This window comes from Chrysemys picta, chromosome 5, assembly GCF_011386835.1.
Source record: "Chrysemys picta bellii isolate R12L10 chromosome 5, ASM1138683v2, whole genome shotgun sequence".
Classification (NCBI taxonomy): Eukaryota; Metazoa; Chordata; order Testudines; family Emydidae; genus Chrysemys; species Chrysemys picta.
In genome coordinates this window covers 9,901,601-9,921,637 of record NC_088795.1, presented here as the reverse complement: position 1 = coordinate 9,921,637, position 20,037 = coordinate 9,901,601, and the positions used below count along the sequence as shown (strand labels likewise).

The 20,037-nt window shown below is 47.4% G+C and overlaps 1 protein-coding gene across 1 annotated transcript in view; it reads left to right on the top strand.

Moving 5' to 3' along the window:
• LOC101946721 (transmembrane protease serine 11C-like) overlaps positions 1-17,685 on the top strand; it is a 48,760-nt gene extending 31,075 nt beyond the window's left edge. The window contains exons 6-10 of the mRNA XM_065595865.1: positions 1,590-1,628; positions 9,360-9,537; positions 9,985-10,250; positions 11,399-11,541; positions 14,600-17,685. Of these exons, the coding sequence (XP_065451937.1) occupies positions 1,590-1,628; positions 9,360-9,537; positions 9,985-10,250; positions 11,399-11,541; positions 14,600-14,761 (788 nt within the window). The 3' untranslated portion in view covers positions 14,762-17,685. The remainder of the gene's footprint in view (positions 1-1,589; positions 1,629-9,359; positions 9,538-9,984; positions 10,251-11,398; positions 11,542-14,599) is intronic.
• The last annotated feature ends 2,352 nt before the right edge of the window (positions 17,686-20,037 follow it).

Here is a 20,037-nt window from a genome sequence, read left to right as displayed (position 1 = left end):
CACCACACTATTTTAGACTATCCCTTGCAGATAGGTACAGGCCATATGGGTATGTGGAAGCATCAGGAGTAACCATGACAGTGCAGGAGCACTGGGTCAGACTCCATGCTTGCTGGATCTGGGGTCTTCCCAGGCCGAGATGACAGCCAGCCGCCGTTCTGTTATAATGGATGGAATGTCTCCAAGGAATGGAGTTAACATGGTTTCATCATGGCCCTCCTTGGAAGAGAAGAAGCTTTTGCGTGTGGAGCAGAGAAGCTGGTGCCTTTCACCAGCATGTGAGATTTGCCCCCCAATGAGTTGGAGTGTAGCTCTCCATCTCCCTGGACAGTAACACTCCCATATGGGCGTTTGATTGCTTACGGTGAGAATTATGCTTCTTTTATACTGAGCAGGTGAGATGTTGGCAAAGGTGCTTAAATAACTAATTGTGCTGATACATTGCATGCAACCAGATAGTTTTTTAATGATCCAATTACAGGCAATGGTTACTTTTGAAATTGGAACTCTGAGACATAATTCGATCAGCTTTATAGCGGTGAAGTACAGTGGCTATCTTTCAGTTGCTTTTCTTGGTTATCCTGGCCTCAACATAAGCAACGATGTCAGGATAATTACGCTAGCCATATTGTGTAACTTGTAGGAACACAGGAATTGCTGCATTGGATCAGGTCAGGGGTCCATCCAGCCCAGTATCGTATTTCCAACAGTGTCTAATACCAGGTGCTCCAGAGGAAGAATGACTGTAACAGAGCATTATGGAATAATCTGCCTTTATGGGAAATTTCCCCTTATGCCAGGCAGTTAGTGGTTAGTTAATCCCTTGAATCAGAGGAGATTGTCCGTTATATATCTTTCCTATCTAATAAACCCTGTGCATGATCTCGTTATCCATATAAATGGCTCTAACCCCCTTAGGAATCCTGCTAAACTCCTGGATTCAGTGGTATCATGTGGCAATGAGTTCCATAGATTAATTATGCATTATTTGTGTGTGTGTGTGTGTGTGTGTGGTGGGGGAACCCTTGTATCAGTTTTAAAGTTGCCACCTGTAATGTAATTGATTGCCCTGTTGCTCTAGTATTATGAGGGAGAGCAAATAGGGGTGTCCGTTCATTAGATTGTCACGTAAACTTTCTGTATGAAAGAACAGTAGCTGATTACAACTTGGATCCCGCAAATGGTGATGTCTGTGACTTCCAGCCTTATCTTGTCTAAACTAATCCATTTAGGGTTTTATACCATGCACATCCTCACAGCATGTTAGCAGTTGGTTGCATTTACAGGGTTACTTTAGACCAGCACTTACAGACACTCCATCCAAGACCGGTCTTGAAACCAAGTGACTCTCTGAGGGCTCGTACTTGGGGGACCCCACAGTAGCCCAATCAAGTCCCAGATAGACTTACTAACTGCGAAATCTCCCCAAATAGTAAGGCATGCTCATCTGTCTCCTCTTACAATACCCCCGGCACCACCCCAAAACAATCATCACTTATGTCCCACAAGGACGTTAAGGAAATCCACCCTGACCAACTGAGACAGGAAGTGTGAGCTGTTCTGACTGTCTGCTGTGTGTTTCATTTCAGGGATGAAGAAGGAAAATGGAGAAAACCTTTTCAACAACTGTAAGTACAAGCAGTTTATTAATGGTCCTTGGGGGACATGCCATTGTGGGGTTCCATGCTTTCTGGGTTTCAGTGACTTCTACATGAGGTGCGCTCAGTCTACAAGCAGAAAGGTGATTCTTCTGACTGACCGTGCTATAAAATCTGTAGGTCAGCCTGGCACGCAGAAAGGGGATTACGCAGCTGAAATGCAGGTAACAATTCTGTTGAGGGTGCATGAGGCAGATGAGAAATCCGCTCACTTTCTTGTAGCTGGGTTGGCGCTGCAGGGCTCATAGGACTAGGTGCTTGGACAGTGGGGTGATGTGGGGGCCATATACGTACCTAGGCATTGTCTACATGGGGATTTATCCCCCGTGGCTGAAACGGAGGTGACGTGTGTTGTTTAGGAAGAAGTAGGGACAAGCTTCCTCCCCCCCGCTGGTGACTAGCTTGCATCTCCGGGTGGCCGTGGGCTCCAGAGAGGTCTCTCTAAGAGGGGGGGAGGTGACTTTAGTGCTGATGAAAGAGAGCAAGTGTCCTGCTTCTTGCCTCTTGGACACGTGGAAGAGTCAGGAAGCCTTCTCGGTCCTTGCTGCTCCTCCCAGCTGCCCCTGTTGCTCTTTCTCCTGGTCGTTTAGAAGTGCTAGGGGGTGGCCTTCCTGCCAGAGTACTGGTTAGCTCCTTTCCTCTTCTCCTGGGCCTTAGAGAGGGTGCTGGAGAGATGGCCCTTTGCTCCTCCCAACCGCTGACTGTAGGGCTTCCCCAGCATCCACTCAACGGGCCGACCCCATGCTTAACGTTAAGTGTGAGAGTAAGTCTGTAGGTCTTTTCCTTAATCTCTCTGGACCTCGATTTCCTGCAGAAAGTGTCTAATAATAATAATACCGCTTGTCTCCCAGTCTGTGTCTACCTTGTCGATTTAGACCCCAAGGTCTGTGAGGCGGGAACTCTATCTGTGTTTGTATAGGGCCTAGCACAATGGGGCCCTGATCTCTGCTGGCCCCTCTAACCAGAAGCCAAAATTATTCCCTCGCATATATTTTCAGTGCCTCCCAGCCCTAGGTCTGTAGTGTTTAAAAACAGGATCCAAGCACATTCTAGCCATTAATAATCACATGAGGGACAGGGAGATTGATTTTCTTCTGGCGACAGATGTAACTGATATTATTTGTACCTGGTGACTCAAGAAGTGAAGGATTTATTTGCAGGAATCCCTAGTAGGCAATGTACATTGCATGAGCAGGGCCTGGTCTAAAACTCACTGAAGTCAACGGAAAGACTTCCACTGACTTTTCATCAAGCCCATAGTCTTTGGGCTCGATTGTCTTTTTGCCATATTATTATTCAGCATTATAGTTAGACTATTGGTGCATCTATTTGGAAATGACACAGTAGTTAGGTGGGATGTTGCAATTTCAGTAACTATGGTTGAAGTAGTTCCCAGCTGTTCACGATTCATGGACTTGACTGTGTCACTTTTTTGCAGTTTTATACCAGTTTTTATTCTCCATTGTGCATTGTTACTAGCGCAGGGACTCTGCAGTAATGGAAAGGAATGGACGTACCTGTCCTACAGGTTTTCAGGACACAGTGCCTGCAGACAGATCCCATTCGCAGCACCGTGTCTCATGTACGTGCTGGGATGCAGGTCCTGGTCCTGAGCTGTCCTTAAGCTAGCTAACAGATATGGTATGTACGAGCTGTGATGGGTTGTAACTCCCCACCCATCCCACTGACAGGTGGGAGAGTCCCTCGCTCTGCTGCTTTGATTGCTTGATTCATCCCTCCTCCCTGCTGCTGCCTGGGGAAACATTCCTCTGTGCTGGAAGCCTGCCACTCAACTTGTTTGTTGGGGGGGAAAAGGTATTTTCGTTTTGCTCGTACAAATATGTGGAGGTGCAGGCCACCTGCTGGTGAGGTACCACCATGAACACAGAGTTGCAGAAATGACACCCACAGTCATACCTGAGAGGCATGGACCTACCTGCCTGCCGACAGGGATCTCTCTTTTGCAGAGGTTAGCCTTTGGAGAACATGCCTCTCCCCAGCTATCTCGCTGCCATACAGTGCTGCTGTGTGTGACCAAGGTGAGAGCTTTCAAGGTGGCTATCCTGCCACTGCTGGAAGGAGGTGGAATGGAGGAGTCCCCTATTGCTCCAGCTGCTGGTTCCTCTCCAACTCTGGTCGTGAAGGAGCTCCGCTGAGTAGCTACAACTGGCTGCAGTAGATGCACGTCCACCTTGCTCCCCACAACAACTCTGCCTTGTTTAGTGGTTTGACAATAGGCACCAGCTGTGTCAGTCCACCAAATGGGCATTCCCAGCCCTTGGGACTTGCATGCTAGTGCTGACTGAGACCGATGACAGCAGCACCCCAGAGGTACTGAGAATGTTCAGCCCCTCGCTGCTGTATCCTTGGAGTCTTGGCGTCCGCCCGGCTGTGTATGGCTCTGTGCGGCATGGACAGGTTTTATATTCTGACTTCGAGAGCGGTTCCATGTAGAGCTGAGTGAGAAACGGTTTTCCCATTCCATGAAAATGGTGTGGGGTTTCCTGTTCTGCATTGGGATGAAACCAAGGCCTCTTGAACCTTTTCAGAAACAAAGGAGAGGGGCAGCCCCCCAGGAGAGCCCACAGCCTGGTGGTCCAGGCACTCACTTGGGATGTGGGTTCAAGACCCTGATCTATATCTGGCAGAGCACAGGCTAGAACATGAGTCACCCACATCCCAGCTGACTGCCCTAACCGGGGGCGCCAGAGTGGGGCGGCCAGGGGGCCATGGCCCCATCACTTTTAAAAGTGAGAGGACATAGTCCTCCCATTTTTTTACCGGTCGTAAGGGTGAGCAATGGGTGGGAGGAGGCAGAGAGGAATGAGTGGGGGGTGGGGCAGCGTGGGGGTAGAGCCTTGGGGGAAGGGGCAGTGTGGGCGCGGGGCCTCGGGGAAGGAGCAGGGCAGGGCCACAGTTTGGATGCCAGTGTCCCCACATACACACTTTTAGGGAGCTTCTGCCATTCCTGGCTCCAAACACCACGCCTCTGGCTATTCTGGGGTGGTGATGGGGTTCATGTCTCACACTCACCCATAGAAATTCCACCCTGGACCTGAGACGACATCCTGAGGAACGTTCTGGTTTTGACAAATCCGGATTTTCCAAAGGAAAAGAAGTTTCACTGAAAAATCCCCGGCCAGCTCTAGTTCCAAATGCAGACTGGACTGCACCTCTCCTGAGCAGATACAGCTGCCTCCAAAAGGACCAGACAGCTCTGAGATTTGTTCACAAATGTCATCATGGATGGAGGGAGAGCCTGGAGTCCCTGCTGGTCTCCTCCCTGTAGGAGGAGTTGCCCACAGTTCTGAGTCCCAGGTGGATGCTGAGAAGAGCTCTGCTCCCAATGAGAGCTGCCGGGTACTGAGCACTTCTACCGATCCAGCCATGAGTGTCTGTATATACGCTGCTTGCTGGCTCTACGCTGCTCACGCTGGCACATCCCAAGGTGTCCGCTAGATCTTATGCATTGGGCCCAAGGCTTTGAAGTCTTGCTTGCTGCCGTGCGTACCCTGTTGGTGCTTGACACAGCTCCTCCCTGGTTGTGTAATTACTGCCAGCAAAGCGCTGAGCATCCCACTTCTCACCAGCCTCCAGAAGCAACTGACTGGAGCCTCCGATTGCGCCAGACCCATTCCTGCTCACAGTGGTCGACGGGCAAACCCCAGCGACAGCAGGGGACAGCGGTAGGCTTCCATGCCTCCTTTCAGCCAGAGCTCTCTGGTCTTTGTGCTCACCCTGGACTGACAATGCATCGTCCTGATGCTAGTGCCGCGTAGACGCTCAGTCAAGCCTGGTGCTGTGACTCCGAGGACAGAGTGACCAACCTCGGCCCCAGCCGCCCCAGTTCAGCCTGGGCTGGCAGCTTTTCCATAACCGGTGTTGATGCGTGCTCTGGCTATGTCAGTGCTCCGCCCCGGGCATTGACCGCAGCATACCGTACCTGACTGAGGTCTGGGGGACCATGTGGAAGATGATGTTCAGGGGGGATACTTAGACATTGAGGATGTGGGACCAAATATAGGAGAGGAGAGGAAGAGGAAGAGGAAGAGGAAGCCACTGGAGAGGAAGAGAAAGCCAATGACCATCTCCCAGGGACCAAATATAGCTTCACTGGAGAGGAAGAGAAAGCCAATGACCATCTCCCAGGGACCAAATATAGCTTCACTGGAGAGGAAGAGAAAGCCAATGACCATCTCCCAGGGACCAAATATAGCTTCACTGGGGAGGAAGAGAGAGCCAATGACCATCTCCAGGCCTTTACACAGGTCACAGAGACAAGGCTGAGGTCATAGCTTTTATTTGGGGATCACCCAGACCCCTGTTGTGTGTATTGCAGCAGTGGCTAAAGGCTCTAGCTGAGATCAGGGCCCTATTGTGTGGGGTGCTGTACAAGCACAGAGTAAGAGACAGGTCTTTGTCCCAAAGAGCTTATGATCGCCACAAGGAGAGAGAGGAAACAGGTAAAGTGACTTAGGTCATACAGTAGGTAAGTGGCAGAGATGGGACTAGAACCCAGGTCACCTGAATGCTTGTCTAGTTCAGTGCCCCATTCTTTGGACCCCCGGTGCCTCTCGGCAAGGCAGACCTATTGTGGTACTTGGAGATGGGGGGGTTCAGGTCTGAACCACTGGCTGATGGAGCTGTGGCACCATCCTCATACTGTACTGAGACTGTTGCTGAGGTAGTGGAAAGTGTCTCTGCCTAGGGGTTGCCTCTGGCTACACAATATGGTGTAAGAGCCTTCTGTTGCCTCAGTACAGGCAGAAGTTTAAAGGGACAATGCCTGTGAGCAATGGCTTATTCTGGGGCCTGACTTCATTCCCACTGAGCAGTATGTGACTCTGCAGTTGGCATAGAGTTCACTAGTGAAACACACACAGAGTTAGCCAGTTCTTCAGGAGTACAGAAGGCCAAGTCAGGCACTTAGACGTAATCTTTACATCAGTTATTCAGGACTTCCCGATAGGTTTTAAACCCAAAGAATATTAAGCATCTAATTTACGTTGCTTTTTTGCATTTTGCTAAGCTTAGGCAATGAAGATAGACTAGTCAGTTTCACTCTTTTTTTAGAATTGGGTTCTAGTCAATTCCACCATCTGGCTATCCTGCACTAGCACAACCCTGCAGTATTGAGGTTGCAGACACTGCAAAAGGAACTCTTAATAAAGTATTTCCATTTAAAAAAACATAATGGAAACATTCCTCTTCATTTTACAAAGGCGTGCTCTTATCACATCTGAATTTTAAGCTAAACGTGACCTGACCAGAGCTGGGCAAAAGTTTTTTGACTGATAGATTTTTTTTGATCAAAAAAATGCCTTTTTTTTTTCTTCCTGGGCTCCCAAATTATTTGTGAATTTGGGTCAACAAATAGTTGTGGCTGAGAAAACAATGGAAAAAAATTCAGAAGCAATGTTTCATTTCAGAATGTTGTTTTGTTCGGACTTTTCATCTTGAAATGGCATTTCAAATTCAAATTTGGGCAATTAAGAAAATATTCAAAGAGGGTGAACTCCTGTGCACAGGATCTGTGCTGTGGCCTAGCTTTTAAATAGCCCTTGGGAGGAAACCTGTCCGTGTGCCAGACCCACATGAGTTGGCCACATGGCCTCAACACCTCAAAGACTGAATCTCTGGGCTCCACCCCTCTGCCTCACACCGAGAACTCTGCCTAGCAAGAAAGCCTCTAGCTCCTCTTTACTTATGCAAGTATTATGGGTTGGTATTGTTGGTGGATTTATTGTTTTAATATTAAAGGGCGAGAATATGGTGAGGACGAGAAGCTGTATATCATACGCAGATACATGAAAATGTCGCAGTCTCAGTTTGACAGTCTGGAAGATAATCAGAGAGAGACTTTTCTGGAACAGCAGCTGTGGATAAGAGAGAGTTATGAGGTCTACAAGCAAGAACAAGAGGAAGAGCTAAAGAAGATGGCCATGGACCCTCGATGGAAGAGATACAGGCGGTGGATGAGGAGTGAAGGACCTGGAAGATTAACGTTTATTGATGACTGAAGGCTACTGAACAACGTACAGTACTGATAAACCTGACTTGCAAAAACATTTCGTAACTAAATTTTCAGAGTTTTATCTGCTGGGCCTCGGCAGTGATCTAAAACTCAGGAATAATTTCGTCAGGCAGAAAATTAGTACAAGTTTACCATTTTTATAAATAAAAGTGAATCTGTTAAACCGAAGAAGAAAAAAAAAAAAAAAAGACCAGCTGAGATAGACGCCTGGGCTGAGACTTTCACGCTCTTCAGGGACCAGTGCACTTCAGCAAACATTTGCAGTGACCCCAGGCAGCCTTTTCAAAACCGAGTAGGATTTATTAGTCACCTGGAACACAGCAGTGGGAAGTCTTAGGTTCGCACGGAGAAATAGACACAGTCCGTATTGGCCAAGCCAGCTTTCCACCCAGCAAAGCTGCAAGGAGTTCTCCTGGCTTGCCATCTCTCTCTGTCAGTCCCGAGTGAGAGCTGCCAATCCTTATCTCAGCTCCCTGACGCTTTTCTGTCCAGGGTCCAGTTTCCTGCAGGCCAATGCTGAGTTCACACCTTCCACCTGCCAGGTATCTGCCCTTGGATAAGTGTCAATTGCTCAGTTCTTGGGGCTTCTGTTATCTTTCCGGACCCGCCATCGATATGGATCGGTTTCAGCCAGTCCTTTACCGACCCACTCATTCCACCCCAGACTGTTACATGACACAACACTTTGTCTCCTGCTTTGAGCACTCTTGTGTAGCCATTCGGTAGCAATGCAAAGTACAGAGAGAAACTGAGGCATGCATAGGAATCATAAAAATATTTCAGAAAATTCCCACTTTTGTCAGACCCCTTCCCCCCCCCCAAAAAACCAAAACCACCACCAGCAACAAAACAAAACACCAAGCTGCTTAAATTGAAACCAAAAAAAAAAAAAAAAAAAGTTTTGAATCGACCAAAACATTTCAGGTCTGTTATCAATTCAAACGCATCTTTTGAGTTGACGAAAAATTTTGAACAAAATTTGGTTTTCTTTCTCATCGACGTGGATATTTTAGTTCAGTCCCCAAACCTAAAAATCGATTATTTGCTCAGTTCTAGACCCAACACAATCTGTTGTACAAAATATACTTTAATAGATCTCTACGAAAATCCATATTTATTACATCCTCCAGACAAATGTTGACTTTACAGGTAATGGCAATAATAGATGGAGTTTAGCTTAGTCCTACCTGCAATTGTGTTTTACTTCTGGGTTATGATTTAGATATGTTTTTACTATTCTTTAAGAGATCTTCTCCTTATTTATAATAATAACTGTGTTTTTCTTTATGCAGCTAGATGGAAGGATTGATATGTTTAGATACAAGGGGTGGTTATTTAAATGGCATAATTATAAATATAATATATTTTGGTTCATTCTTATTTTAAGACTGTCTGGTTTTTGTTATCATTATACTTGGCTATGTATGTCTTCTGTGTGCCTAATTTTGTGTGTGTGTGTGAAGTCTCACCTTGTGTGACTATGGTTGAACATCAATGCAGCTGTGGTGTCAATCTGTTTATCTGAATGCTGTTCATTTGATGACAGCCATGTTCTAACAAAATGCAAGGAGCCATTGGTGTTCAGCATGCTGGGAACATACACCAAACAAAAGCTTCTCTTTCTTTCCTGGGGAGCAGTCCAGCTAAGTCGGTCCTTTCTTTGATAGGTTGTGGGATACGAGGAAGTAAATCACCTTCCTACACGGACAGAATAACCGGAGGCGTGTCTGCCCAGGATGGCGAGTGGCCATGGCAAGCTAGTCTTCAGCTGAACGGTATCCATCGCTGTGGCGCAACGCTGATCAGTGACACGTGGCTTGTCACTGCAGCTCACTGCTTTAGAGGGTAAGATCCCAGCTTGGGGAGAGGATGCTGTAAAAGACCGTGTGCCCGTACAGACACCAACCTGGAATTCTGTGACCTTTGGAACCAAAACAGAACCCCTAAATGTATCTGGGTTCTGATCCTCCAGTTTGGCTGAGCTGTACTTGGGGAGAGACCTGAGAGGTGGTGGAAGTCAAAGATGGCTGTACTCGACCTTTCAATTCCGCCCAACCCTCGGGCTGCTGGGTGTCAGTTCAGCCACCAGTGCAAGTTAGAGCAACCTTGGGGCTGTTCTAACTTATACCAGCTGGCAACATCCCTCAGGGGATTGCTGGAGCACAGCAATGTTCTGGCCATGCTCTGTGCTTCCCAACACATGTAGCCTGGCATTTGGGTGCCTAACTGGGAGCTGAGCTCTTTGAAAAATTGTCTGTGCATGCCTGTGATCTAATCTGGTATCTCTTTCAGACAACTGAATCCCCTTAGGTGGACGGCTAGCTTTGGGACTGTTCTAAGACCTCCGAAAAGCAGAAGATCTGTCCGCAACATAATCATTCATGAAAAATACACTAATACCAGTCCAAACCACGATTATGACATCGCTGTTGTGCAGCTCTCCTCCCCCGTGGAATTTACCAGCGACATACGCATGGTCTGTCTCCCCGAAGAATTTTACGTCTTCCCACATGACACTACCTGCTTTGTCACGGGATGGGGCGCTTTACAGAATCAAGGTGAGTGTCTCCTCAAAGAGCCCTCCCATGACGTTACATATTTAGTTCATTTTCAGTTCGTTATGCAATTGAACGTAGTTTCTTATCTGATTAGTCTGGGGGCTAATTAGTCATTGGCACAGCTTACCAAAGGAAGTGGGACATTCATTCTGACACACAGGTTCTAAATCGGGATTGGCTATCTTTCTAAATGAGACGTCCCAGCTGGACCCAGCAGATGCTGGGTTCGCTTATGTAGTAGCGAAGAATAATTCCTTCCACTGCACGAGTCACTGGGTGAAGTTTTACAGGAGGTCAGGCCAGGTGATCAGAACGGTCCCTTCCGACCTTCAAATCTATTACCAAGCTGAGCAACTGCGTGTTCTATACAGGTTGGCTCAGTTCATTGTATTCGGCATTTTCTGGCTTTCCATTGGTGGTCTGGGACATGGCAGAGCTGCAAGCCACTAGTGCCAGGATGAGAAAAGTCACACGTTGCTGTTTCTGCCATTACCAAGGCTAAGCAGATTTCGTTCATGCATTCAGTCACCAGCTTCCTTTCTGTACCATTGCCTTTGTTTTCACATCTGGCATCAGCTTGGTGTAATCTAGCTTCCAGAACCTTTAAACTTGCTCTAGAAGTTCTCTTCACCTAACTGCTATTTGGTCCTAATTCAGGTGCCAATTTAGCAAAGTACATGAGCACATGCTTCACTTTAAGACACCAATGGGACTTAAAGCTAAATGTGCTTAAGAGCATTGTTGAATTGGAGCCTATACCTATATTAGACTCTCGCTGTGATCATGGATTGTCCAAAGCCATATTCTGATTGGGACTTTCTGATCTCACAGACATATTAACTCCCCACAGTGCACAGCTGGGACCTCGGCACCAGAAATCCCTGTGCTCATTATGTTAGAGGAGTGAGGTCGAAAAATGAATGGGGTGGGGGACTTGGATTAAGGCACCTTTTGGGGGGACGGAGGCTGAACGGCAGCTGGGTTTGGAGCAAGTGAGAGGCTGAAGGAGGATAAACTGTTCTCTTCCCATAGTGTCAACCTGGCCACTTCCTTTAGGTGCTGAAATGGAAGCTGAGTGTTTGTGATGGTCTGGTTCCTCCTGCCCCTCCCAGGCCTTGTAAATTCTAAATCCTCTCTTTCCCTTTTAGGTCCAAGCATTAATAATCTTCGGCGAGGGGAAGTGAAGATCATAGGCACGGACATTTGCAATAGAGCAGAAGTGTATAATGGGGCCATCAAGCCTGGGATGGTGTGTGCTGGATACTTGGAGGGGAAAATAGATGCCTGCCAGGTAGGTCTAATCGCAATGCCAAGAACTGATCAGCGTGAGAACTGCTGACAGATACTTCCCTGCGCCTGGTGATCTCTGACCATACACATTTTAACAGGCTACACCTGCGTCCGGCTCAGGGTTCTGATTTACACAGCCTCGAGCTCTAGTGGGAACTGGGGAGGGAAGGGGTTATCTATTACGATCCATAACTTCAGAGCAGATTAGTTATGTCTGCGCCAAAGAGACCCATGGTAGCAGATTGCTATTTGTGGAGATTGTAAAAATCCAGGGATGACTCTAAGAAAGAAATAGGAGACTATAAGGGGGTGGGGCAGGGGATGTGCGCAAGAGGGGACAAGCAGGGGCACGCCTCCCCCCCTCCCCGTAATCATTGGGGGCATAGAACTTCTCCAGCCCCGGGGCCGCAGAGGCAGGGAAGATCGAGCTCCGGCCAGGGCTAGGGCAGGGTGGAGGGAGGGAAGATCAGGCTGGGGGGGACAGCGAACTTCTGTGCCCCCCCAAAAGGGGTCAAATTTAAATTCCTGCACACGCCCCTGGGGTGGGGGTTTGCAATAGTGAACATGGGGCATGTACCCTGAACAACTGCAATGACAGAACTGATTTTCGGATGGTATAAATTAGCATAATTCCGTTGACTTCAGCAGTCCCAGGCTGATTTATAGCAGGTGAGGCTTTCCCCGTGTGTGTGTGTGTGTGTGTGTGTGTGTGTGTGTGTGTGTGTGTGTGTGTGTATAGGAGAGAGAGTATATACATGAGGGTGTGGTATGGTATAAAGGTTTCACCAACGTATGTTTGAGGTGGACACACAATGACGTTGACCATCTTCTCAATAAACGCAGTGAAGGTTGATTTCTACTGAGGCTGTTTAATGCCTTTCTCACAATCGACAACGGAGTCCCGGTTGTCCGGTGGGACTCAGGAACATTGCGGATCATCGTCCCCTGCACGTTCCAGTTTGCAGTGCAGTGCACTCTGGGCTGGCTGCAGTTGTTAGCACTGGCTGCCCTGGCACGCAGCTTAGAGCCGGATTTTCAAATGCATTTAGTGCTGGCGTAGCTCTGCGCCCCTGGAGTCAATGAGAATATTCCCACTGGCTCCAGCAGGAGCAGAGCTAGGCCAGGGCTGAGTGCATTTGAAAATCCCACCCTCCGTTTTTAGTACTGGGCTGACTGGTTCCAGTTAAGATCGGGGCCCCATTTTGCCAGGCACTAGAGAAACACATGTAACGATATGGGCCAAACCATAAAGAGCTTGCGATCTAAAACATGTACTTTAAGTTTGTAATTACACCTCTACCTCGATATAACGTGACCCGATATAATACGAATTCGGATATAAAGCGGTGCTCCGGGGGGTGGGGAGGGGAGCGGGGCTGCGCACTCCGGTAGATCAAAGCAAGTTCGATATAACATGGTTTCATCTATAACACGGTAAGATTTTTTGGCTCCCAAGGACAGCGTTATATCGAGGTAGAGGTGTACATGAATAAATACCGATGTTCACTAGCTGACCCTGGGGCTAGCCCATGATATAAGGTTGGCTGATCTGACCACTATTATATTGGGAACCAATTAATTAATTCCTGTCCCCCCCACAGGTGATCAATTTGGAGTGTGGGAGTAGTTTACCTTTATTAAAGCATGTATGGCAACAGATGTTATTGCTGGGTATAGAATTCCCCAGTCCTTTGATAATTCCAGCTACAGTATTTGACCTTCTGCAGCAGTGAATTTCCTCAGGCTAGCTGACTGGTTTGAGATGACTTAGTTTGTTTATCCTAAATGGATTCACTTTGGATAATTATGATAATTACAAAAATATTTACCCTGTTTAATCATCAAAGGGCTTGTAAACATTCATTGAATCATCACAGAGCTCCTGTAGACGGAGGTTCGTATGAATTATTGCACCTGTTTTACAGATGGGGAAACTAATGAGGAGTGAATGGGCCATAAGGTCAGGATTTTCAAACCTCGGTGCATATGTTTAGGTTCCTAAAGCCTTATTTAGACACCTAAGTAATTAGTTTGATGTTCAAAAGTGCTGAGTACCTAACAGCCCCTACTGAAGTCAAGAGGAGCTGCTGTGTGCTAGGAACGTCTGAAAATCACGCCACCTATTTAACTACTTCAGTAAGGATACAGGAGAATTGAGGCTGCAAGTTTTGAAAATATTGGCCCTAAATCTGTATTTAGGCATCTATAAGTAAAAGTCGATGGATTCACAGAGAGCACGAGACCATCCGGTTTGCTACATTAAGGAGCTCTGGGAGCTTAGCACTTCTGAAACACGGGTCTCTTCCATTTCAGTGCCTAATGTAGGAGACTAACTCTGTGTTGCTAGATTTGAAAATGTTGGTCTATTTCAAAGCTGGGATTTTAATGGACTCCTAAAAGGCACGTGTTAGTGGCTAGGAATCGGGTAATATCCCTTAAAATAGTTTGTGAGCCCTCTAGTGGTGTTCACTGTATTACATGAATTAGAAGCCACAGAGCCCGACCAGAGCAGCCGTGTGTATAGGTAGCCAAGGCTTGCACATTGTGTGTAGGGTGACCAGACAGCAAGTGTGAAAAATCGGGACGGGGGTGGGGGGTAATAGGAGCCTATATAAGAAAAAGACCCCAAAATCGGGACTGTCCCTATAAAATCGGGACATCTGGTCATCCTAATTCAATATACATAATTATTCGGGCCCCAGCATGCCTGTGTAGCGTCTTCATTTATTGTTGTGTAAAGATAAAATCCCACAACACTATTAGAGTAAGTCTCCCGCCAGAGAACGGAAGAATATAGAGCTCCTCTGCCCACCTTGCATATACTGAGAGGGCAAGATGCAGCTTCTATCAGCGAAGTTGGTAGAAAAAGTCCTTCTGGAATACCAGAAATAACTTACCCACCACCCAGTAGCCTGTGATCTTATTCTCAAGTGTGATGTTATTTACGTAGTAAACGAATTTGAACAATTAGCTTTAATATTTGCTTTAATATTGAAATAAATCCCCCTGCTTTGCTCTCAATTCCTGCCTGCTGAATTCCACCTTTCTCTCCCCTGTAGGGTGACTCCGGTGGCCCCCTGGTCACTGAAGATCGTAGAGGAATCTGGTACCTTGTTGGAATAGTGAGCTGGGGAGACGAATGTGCTAAACCAAATAAACCGGGCGTCTACACTCGAGTGACTTACTATCGGGATTGGATTGCCGCAAAAACTGGCATCTGAAGGAGTCACAAGTGGGTTAAACTGCACAGGCTGGGTATACAAGCCAGGAACTTCAAAACACTCTTTACCAGTCTATGCTCTGTTTACCGTCCAAAGCAAGCGCCGGCTTAGCTTGTGGGGATATTCCTACCACTCAGGGACTCGTCTCTGCACTGAATTGCTCTGGCCTGTCAGAGGAGAGGAACAGACTCATTCTAACTTGCACAAGGAGCACAAACTACTGACTGATTTACCACTTAGGAAAGTACATCTACTGCTTCCAGGAAAGGCAGGTTATTCTGCATCCTCAGCCCAGGACTGAGAATAACCCTGCTTTCCACCCTCTGTGCTACTCACTTCCCGCTGGGATCAGATGTCTTGGCCACCGTTTTCCAGGCTGAGCAGAACGTCCCCCTGGTTGGAGCCCATCCACGCAAATCGTCAGTCACCTGGACAGGCTGCAATTGAGCCACAGCATTTCCCTCCAGTTGCCGAGTGCCTGGCCTCCTGCATCACCCCACCACAGCGGTGGAAATCAACCAAAGTTTACTCCATGGCAGCACAGGGCATTAGCAGTAGGCCACGGCACTTGACTTTAAACTGTACCATCACTACCGGCATCAGAACCATGTTAGAACCAAAGGCAGGTAGCATTGTCTTCTCCTGCAGCACGACATGGGGCCGTGTCACTGAGCACTTTCTACTGGCGGTACTCAACGGATGGCCCAGGGAGGCCACTTGTGAACTGGGTCATGCCACACACAGAAATCCTTGGCCAGTGTGTAATTAACATTTAGAGCTACCCTCCAGCAACGAGAAACCCCAAAAGAGAGGAACACCCACCTCCAACGTGGCTGAACTTCCTGGGGGAGGAGCTTTGACCCAGGAGACCGCACTTACTGATCATGTACATTGCAGTAGTGCCTAAGACCCAACCAAGAATAGAAGACAGTCCCTGCCCCAAAGTGCTCACAGTCTAAATAACCCCTTAGTCTCTCCTCCCTCCCTCCCCTCAGGAAGCAAAGTAGAGTCTGTATCCCTTTGCTGGGCACCAATCGGGATACAGGCCAGTCCTTCCACTCCTCATTCCAAATAGCCATTTCTCCTGTGCCTTTTAAAAAAACCCCAATACTCTACTTCTCACTACTGTGGAGCAGAGCCATGTGCAGGTGTGTCAAGCACACGTGCTCTGCACTGGGCATCCAGTGAATCCCCATAGCTTCCCCCATGCCTCACCTTAAGTCTTCCCCCTGGGGAGCTGAGCAACCCTGTCACTCGCTAGATCGCCAACAAGTTGCTAGATCAATGAGGTCCCACATCCAGCCGTCACCAATACACGCCAGAGGAGAGAGAAATCAACAGAGGAAATGCCGGGTTGCAGACAGCTGCATCCAGTCCAGTGCTACCAGCCACAGCTACCTCATACACCAGATAAAAAACACCACCTTCAACCTCATGCCAATCCTTGGAAGATCTGGGGTCAATGAACCCATCACCACGCACAATCATCACCAGTAAACCTCCTACCTGCTCTTACCACTGGCACTTTAATGCATTTCTAGGTTGATGTGTCTCATGCCCTTGAGCCCCAGTAAGAGGCTCTGCTGTTTTTCAGGGCTCTGTTTTATGCAGTACATGAAAACCAGCATCTCTGAGGGAGCCTCCTTATGTTCCGCCCAGCGACCATCATAATCACTGTAGCAGAACGTAGCTTCACAAACATACTGCATAATAGGGCTACTTGACTGCGAGATACAAAGGGCAAATCTGATTCTTCTGGTGATAAGTCATCTTTCTAGGAAGGCGATCTAATTTGTGAATCTACGTGTAGAGACCCCCCCTATGCAAGTGAGTGTGAACTAGTTGGCAAAGTACTTTGGGCTGAGATTTCCAAGGGGTCTAAAGGAGTTGGGCACCCAAATCCCACTGAATTTCGATGACATACCTAACTCACTTAGGCTCTCTTAGGCCTTAGTGCTGATTGTGCCCAGAAATCAGGTAACCGGCTGTCTAAATGGGCTAATTTACCTCCATAATTTTGCACCTGCCGTTGATTGTTGGTGCAAAATCAGAGGCTGGGTTGAGACCCTTTAAAAACCAGGCCCTAATATTTCATATCTAATAAAAGGTTGAATTGGAAACCATTCTAGAAGGTCATAGACAAGGCTGAAAAGGTTACAGCCAACATTTGCAAAAGGTGCCACTAACAGGGTGCCCAAGCTGAGACCCCCAGGGCCTAATTTTCATTAGTGCCGAGCACCCATGACTCCAGTTGAAGTCAGTAGGGCCTGCGAAAGCCAAGTCCTCTCGAGATGGGCACCAAAAGACTGAAGCACCCAAAATCGGTCGTCTTAATGACCGGTCCCTATCATACAGTGAGAGCAGCGGGTTTAATCCTACTCCCTTGGATGGAATGTTACCGGGATCGGATTCTATCAGCTCAATCCTGTAAAGACTCACGTAAGCGCATGCTTAACGCTGTGCATTGTGAGTAGCCCTATTGAAGTCAATGGGACTAGTCACAGAGCATAACTTTGAGCAAGTGAGTAAGTCTTTGCAGGATCAGGGCCCTTGTATGCAATCCGGTTTTTGGAGGAAAGGAAGCATTTTAGTTTTTTCAGAAATTTTCCCTGTGAGAAAGTGCGGAAAACCAAAGCAGCCCAAGGAGGCAACATGTCCATAAAATGCAGGGCCTTCCTGACTAGCTGGGTTAATAGTTGGATTGTTTGCCTCCTATGTCTCTCTAGCTGATAAGTTCTTGCCTGTTTTTGAAGCCAGGGTCAGTATCTGTCCTAGAACACATTGTCAGAAAAAGGGAATCCATGTCAGAACTAAAGATGGAACGGCAAATATCTTTCGATATGATCCATGGTGGAAAAGAGGAGTGGTGTCAAAATCAATGTAAATTTCATATGTAATGTTATTAAAATGGATTTTTAACAATGGTCATAGTGTGATTGTCTTTCCTGGTTTATAGAAGACACTAGATCCTGGGGGACTGTCATATGTTTCAGAACCGTTTATACTAATTGTATATCATTATTTCCCCAGTCTTGTGGCCTGCGCTCTTTGGGCCTGACTCTCATTGACACTAAAGGTAACATTTTCAAAAGAACCTAAGTGAGTTAGGAGCCTCATTCCCATTGACATGGGCGCCTGAGTGCCTAAGTCACTTTCAAAAATGGAAACTAGGCTCCTAAGTCCCTTAGGTGCTTTAGAAATGTCCTGTGAAGGCTGCTCTGCACTGCTCTGGCAGCAGACGGGGGCCTCAGAGTGGATGTAAGTTGCAGCTTCTCTCTCTTTTAAGGCTCATTTAAATGAGCATCAGGCCTTTCAATTTTCTCTGACTTCAAAAGTCTCTAACTCGCAGGAGGACAGGCTGTGATAGCCTTACTCACATGGACAACCCCCTTGACACCAGTGGCAATTAGGATGGGCTGCTAGCTTCCTTAGGCTCCTTTGATAATTCCAGCCAAAGCCAGCCCTACAGTGCCCCTAGACAGGAGTGCCGCCAGCTTTTCTGCCGCCCTAGGCGGCAGAAGGTCCCGCCCCGAAATGCCGCCCCGCCCAGAGGCGGTGGAAGGTCCCGCCGCGGAAATACCGCCCCGGTCGCCACCCCCCAAATCGCCTAGGTTGCCTAATGGGTTGCGCCGGCCCTGCCCCTAGACCCTAGTTAGATTCAGCTGTTCGGGACAAGCTGTAGTTGATAGCTTTGTGCACAAACAACAGCTCCAGAGACAGCAGGAGTAAAAGACAACTTCTGCAGCTACCATGCTGGCCACTAGAGGGCGAAATCACTCCGTCACTTAGATGCACAAATTTCTCAAACCTGGCTGTCCAGAGCTAGGCTCCTAAACTCAGGTCTAGCTAGGGTGACCAGACAGCAAGTGTGAAAAATCGGGACGGGGGTGGGGAGTCATAGGAGCCTATATAAGAAAAAGACCCCAAAATTGGGACTGTCCCTATAAAATCGGGACATCTGGTCACCCTAGGTCTAGCCAGCTACTTGGAAGTGACCTGACCTGCAAAGGTCTTATGCCAAAATATGGATGCGGGAGACTCACTTTAGGCACCCAGGTTTGGAAAGGTCGGCCGAGGGCCGTACATTCTCTGGCAATTGCAAAAAGTTGGAAAAAGTGGTTTGGGGATAAAGCAAATAGTTTGCTTTGATTTTGAACTTTTTTACATTTTAAAAATGTTTTTTAACAATAAAATTAAAAGAAATTTTGAAGCAAAGTCCTTTCAGACCAACCCCCCGCCCCCCAAATATTTCTTTTTGAAAAATGAAACATTTCGATTGTTTTTTGGGGGGGATTTTTTTGGGCGCGGGGAAGAGGGTTAAACTGACAGAGTGAAACTGACACAAAGTTGTGAAACATTTTGGTGTCTCCAAATCTGCATTTTTGTGTGTGCCTCCTCCCCCCGCCTCAAAAAAAAGTTTTGTTTGAAAGATTTTGCCCAGCTCCACTGTTTACAGGTCTCCACAGCAATTAGTTTTGGATACAAGACCTCACTTATACCCCTGTGGAGCTCTGAGAGTTTGCACCAAACTCTATTTCCCCGTGCTTATGTGAGGGATGGGCAGCTGACTCCCAGGTGATGTGGTTCGGTTGGGGAACGTGTTGCCTGATCCATAGATTATGTATTCTTTATATTCATTACTTAAGAATTTCTAGTTAACACTTTGAGGTTTGATAGGTCTTGGCCCAAGATCAGGCCCAGTATTATTAAAATTACTGTTCAGGTGGGAACCCCAAGATGCACGGATGCAACACTCGCACATAGGAAAACCCTGCACCAACACTCTAACCCTGCAAGGTAGACAGAGCTAATGCAGCGTGTACCTTTGAGCAGCCATATACTCTCACCATCCCTGGCAGAACAACCTGGAACGTTAGCCATCACCATCGCTCGTGGCTGTCAAGTACCTCCATCTCTGTCTTTCCCCCAAACACACAGGCTGGGGTACAGCTTTTATGATGTGTTATGCTGATGACACCATTAGGTCTAACGTCTATTTAGTAGGGGTTTCATCCCCTTTCCTTATTTGTATTGCCTCACCCTACCAATGTTCGGGTGCGCTTATCCCATAGGGTAGTATATTAATGAGCTCAGTTTACCATATATGTCAATTCGTTGCCATGGCACTCTTGTGGTCAGAAAGCTGTGGATGTTCCTGTCCTAAAATAGCCAAAACCTGGTATCAGTTCAGTATTCTCGTGGTACCTGATCTACACTTCCCCCTTCAACACACGTTTCCCAGTTCCCCAAAACCAGCGGGCCATTTAACTGTGCCA